At 49.2% G+C, this 4,480-nt stretch overlaps 1 protein-coding gene across 1 annotated transcript; it reads left to right on the top strand.

The window, feature by feature from the left end:
* The first annotated feature begins 939 nt into the window (after positions 1 to 939).
* ATOH1 (atonal bHLH transcription factor 1) lies at positions 940 to 2,034 on the top strand. The gene has a single exon (XM_030865783.2). The coding sequence runs from the start codon at positions 976 to 978 to the stop codon at positions 2,032 to 2,034; it is 1,059 nt and encodes a 352-aa protein (XP_030721643.1). The 5' UTR covers positions 940 to 975.
* Positions 2,035 to 4,480: the final 2,446 nt, after the last annotated feature.

Raw genomic sequence — 4,480 nt, 5'->3', positions numbered from 1 at the left:
GAATTTGGTACATTCTATAACTGTACCAGAGCTTTACTTTTCGTCAAGAAAAGGACTACATAAAGTCGATCTCGAGCGAGAGATGAAAAATGAGAAACGTATTCGGAGACAGCATTTTTTTAAAAAAAATCCTAACATTGATTTTAAATGGTGGACGTCATTTAGCAATTATATATCTATGAACACGTAGATTATGAAAGATTTTTATATACATACATGTATTATATGCATGCACATACAAGTATACGTAATGTCATATTATATATGGGAAATTTTAAATGTGTGGGCACAAACGGTGGGAGCTGCGATCCCAGCTTGAAGACAGCAAAGGGCAGGCGCGCTTCAATCCTCTCCCCGAGGGCCCTCCTCGCGCCAGGTGCGTCCAGCCTCGCCTGGAACCGCTCGCCCGCCCGCGGCCGCGCACTTCTGACCGGAATCGACTCGGCCTCCAGCCAAGAGTCCGCTCCGCATCCGCTCCCGCACTCCAGCAACTGGCGGGAGTGATACAACACCGGAGTCAAATTACAACCCGCAATTAACATATGAATTTACGAAGGAAAAAGAAAGGAGCAGGGAAGAAAGAAAAAAAAAAAAACCCTAGAGCGGGCGCCCGAGCGCTTGGTTAGCAGGAACTTTTCCCCGGGTGTAAAAACTCTTTGATTGGCTGCTCGCACGCGCCTGCCCGCGCCCTCCATTGGCTGAGCAGACACGCGACCGGCGCGAGGAGGGGGCTGGGAGAGGAGCGGGGGGAGACACACTGGCGCGTGCCGCTTTTTAAAGGGGCGCAGCGCCTTCAGCAACCGGAGAAGCTTCGTTGCACGCGACCTGGTGTGTGATCTCCGAGTGGGTGGGGGAGGGTTGAGGAGAAAAAAAAAAAAATAAGACATTGCAGTAGAGACCCGGGAAGGGTTTTTTTTGTTGAGCTTGTTTGCCAGCGGCTCCTCCAACCCTGCGCCTCCGAGCTTCTGCAGTGCAATGTCCCGCCTGCTGCATGCACAAGAGTGGGCTGAAGTGAAGGAGCTGGGGGACCACCACCGCCATCCCCAGCCGCACCACCTCCCGCAGCCGCCGCCATCACAGCCACCTGCGACCCTGCAGACGAGAGAGCATCCGGTCTATCCGGCCGAGCTGTCCCTCCTGGACAGCACCGACCCACGCGCCTGGCTGGCTCCCACTTTGCAGGGCATCTGCACGGCACGCGCCGCCCAGTACTTGCTCCATTCCCCAGAGCTGGGTGCCTCCGAGGCCGCGGCGCCCCGGGACGAGGCGGACGGCCGGGGAGAGCTGGTGAGAAGGAGCGGCGGCAGTGGCAGCAGCAAGAGCCCGGGGCCGGTGAAAGTGCGGGAACAGCTGTGCAAGCTGAAAGGCGGGGTGGTGGTAGACGAGCTGGGCTGCAGCCGCCAGCGTGCCCCTTCCAGCAAACAGGTGAACGGGGTGCAGAAGCAAAGGAGGCTGGCGGCCAACGCCAGGGAGCGACGCAGGATGCACGGGTTGAACCACGCCTTCGACCAGCTTCGCAACGTTATCCCGTCCTTCAACAACGACAAGAAGCTGTCCAAGTATGAGACCCTGCAGATGGCCCAGATCTACATTAACGCATTGTCCGAGCTGCTTCAAACGCCCAGCGGCGGGGACCAGCCACCGCCGCCGCCAGCATCATGCAAGAGCGGACACCACCAACTTCGCGCCGCCGTCCCCTACGAAGCAGGCGCGGGCACCGCGACCGCAGCGGGGACGCCGCCAGCCTCGGGAGTGGGGCAGCGGCCGACCCCGCCCGGAAGCTGCCGGACTCGCTTTTCGGCCCCGGCCTCCGCCGGAGGATACTCGATGCAGCTGGAAGCTCTGCACTTCTCGACTTTCGAGGACAGCGCCCTGACGGCGATGATGGCGCAAAAGAACTTGTCGCCTTCGCTGCCTGGGGGCATCCTGCAGCCAGTGCAGGAAGAAAGTAGCAAAACTTCGCCGCGGTCCCACAGAAGCGACGGAGAGTTTTCCCCCCATTCCCATTACAGTGACTCGGATGAGGCAAGTTAGGAAGGTGACAGAAACCCGGAAAACTGAGACAGAAACAAAATCACCCTTTCCCAGGGCGCGGAAAGCCCCGCGGGCAAAGATCCCCGCACCCTTTTAAATTTTGCTAAGCGATGGTCGTTGTTTAGCAACGGCTTGGCTTCAGATGGCAGCTACATTTGATGGTTTGCAAAAGCCGCCGCTGTTCCAAACTCCCTATCGTCCATATTGTTCGGTGAAAGCTTGCTGTTAAAGTTGGGTTCTTTCCTCCCACAGTCTGCTCCCCTTGTAGAGAGATAAGGTATAATTATATGTACTCATACATAGCATCATTATTCTAGTTCCCTGCTGCCAATACGCTGCTAAAACGTCGCATCTTCTTCTCTGTCACTGGTTTGTGTTTGATTTATTTTATACCCTGGGCATCCATCCCTGTGTGTTGCGCGCACTCACGTGTGGGAGAGTGAGTATTCCGAGGTTGTCTCCCAAAATGCATTATGAAACGCAAAGTTAATGCTTCCAAAGTGGATAACTTTTGACTATGGAACTGTCAGAAAGCAAGGAACTTTGAGGTTTCTATATCGTATAAACATACCCAGTATGTATATCGGACCGCGAGAACCTTGGCGTCTTTTAGGAAACTTGGCGCACGCACTTTATCAGCCGCTACTGCTGCGGCTCTGGGACAAACTCAACTGCCAATTGCAGACCAGTTTTGTTTCTGTTTTTAAAACACGGCCACTTACCCTTAAGCTCTTTGCAAATGTTTGTTTTTAAAAATTAAATAAAAAAACCACATCTAGTAGTGTCAAAAGCATTTGGTCAATTTTATTCTGCTTTGTTAATATTAGAAAACTTATTTATTATTGAGTGTTTGCTACCATTTCTACTTATCTTGGTTCGTTTTTTTTTTACGTTTTCTACTCGAGATCATTTTATTTTAATTTAGCAAAGCCAACTGCCATTGTTTTATGTATTCCTTTTGCAAATGATAAAAATAAACGTGAAAATAACTTCTATTTGTCACTTACTTATTTCATTCTAATATAAGCATTAAAAACAGTTTAAAATGACCTTGAAGATTTGGATTGTCTTCTATTAAATGCAAATTTGTGTGACCCAAGAGTTTTGAAGAAAAATTCCGTTACAGACCTTGTGCCTTCACATAGTACCAGAAATCCTATATAGAAAAGTGTTTAAGTCAATAATTAAATTGTGAGGTAAAACCTTTCCCAAACTTGCAGTACAATTGTGCCTTTAGAATCTCTCCAGGATCTTTCCATGCTTCCTTATTCCATTCCCAACAATTCCTGCAAGAAATTGAGATCTCTTAGGATCTAGCCAGGGGTAGTGAACTTTACCAGGATTAGCTATTTCACTTCATAAAAACTTTAGCCAGGCTGAAAGCTTTTCTTGTAGTTCAAATACACAACACAAGCTTTCTCTCCTTTCCTCCCTCTGTCTCTCACTTTCTCTCCTCTTTCTGGGGGGAGTGAGAGAGGCGGGGAGAGGAAAAGAGAACAATGGAAAAGAACTTGAGGGGAAAGGGGTATCAAGGCTCATTGATTCAATGAGCAGTTGTCCTAGGAAATCAATTTCCTGCAGTTGTCCTAGGAAATCATTGAGCTACACTCATTTTTTTTTTCTTTCCAAACAATTCTGCTTCTTCCAATGAAGATGATGTTTGCTTTAATTTTGTCCTTCTGACTTAATGCCTATGTAGAAAACATTTAACTACATTTTTGAGTCGGTCACAGAAACTAACAGTGCGCTCACTCTCACCTCAGGGTCCTCAGGAAAAGTATATTCTGGTTCTCAGGATCACAGATTTTGAAAAAGCCAATACAGCGCGTGTATGGGAGAGATCAGAAAGCAGACCTTTAAAAATGTTTTTGGCAAACGTGAGAGTAAAACTATTTGTTAAACTAAAAATTGGCCAAATTTCCACTGGTTAAACTTCGCTGGATTTGAGAGGTTGATTTTAAGCTAAATCCTTTGTATTTTGTGTCTACATTGAGGTAACAAATTGCGAGAACAGGGAAGCGGGGTGGGGGGAGGGCGCAGCGAGAGAGGGTTAGTTTAATTGCTCCTGCGTCCTCTTCTCCCTGCCAGCACCTTGAAAAAAAAGGAGAGCGCCACAAACTGGGTTTGCGGAAAAAGTAATGGGTGAGGGAGTACAGTTCTGGTCTTGAGCAGGGAACCGAGGAAGAAGCTATTAGCTGACCACCTAGGGATCCATGGCTTTCACCTGACCAAGGGAAGCCAGAGCCTCCGCCAGCACTCTGCGAGAGGTGAGCGGCGGCTCGTGACGCTTTCCAGGGGCAGAAACAATGCACCTGTCCCCTAGATAACCTTTTGCACCCAATGAGTTTGCCGTGCTCCCGATAAATATCAGGAATCTTCGGGCTGCTGAATAAATCAAGCGATTGCTTCTAACACATTTCCATTTCGCTCTCAATAAGCAGACTCA

The sequence above is a fragment of the Globicephala melas genome, chromosome 5 (assembly GCF_963455315.2).
Source record: "Globicephala melas chromosome 5, mGloMel1.2, whole genome shotgun sequence".
In the NCBI taxonomy this organism is placed as follows: Eukaryota; Metazoa; Chordata; class Mammalia; order Artiodactyla; family Delphinidae; genus Globicephala; species Globicephala melas.
The sequence above is the reverse complement of the archived record's forward strand: the minus strand, read 5'-3'. Positions and strand labels throughout refer to the sequence as shown.

Excerpts from the sequence above, each read along its gene's own strand:
- ATOH1 (XM_030865783.2), top strand. The coding sequence starts at position 976 with ATGTCCCGCCTGCTGCATGCACAAGAGTGGGCTGAAGTGAAGGAGCTG.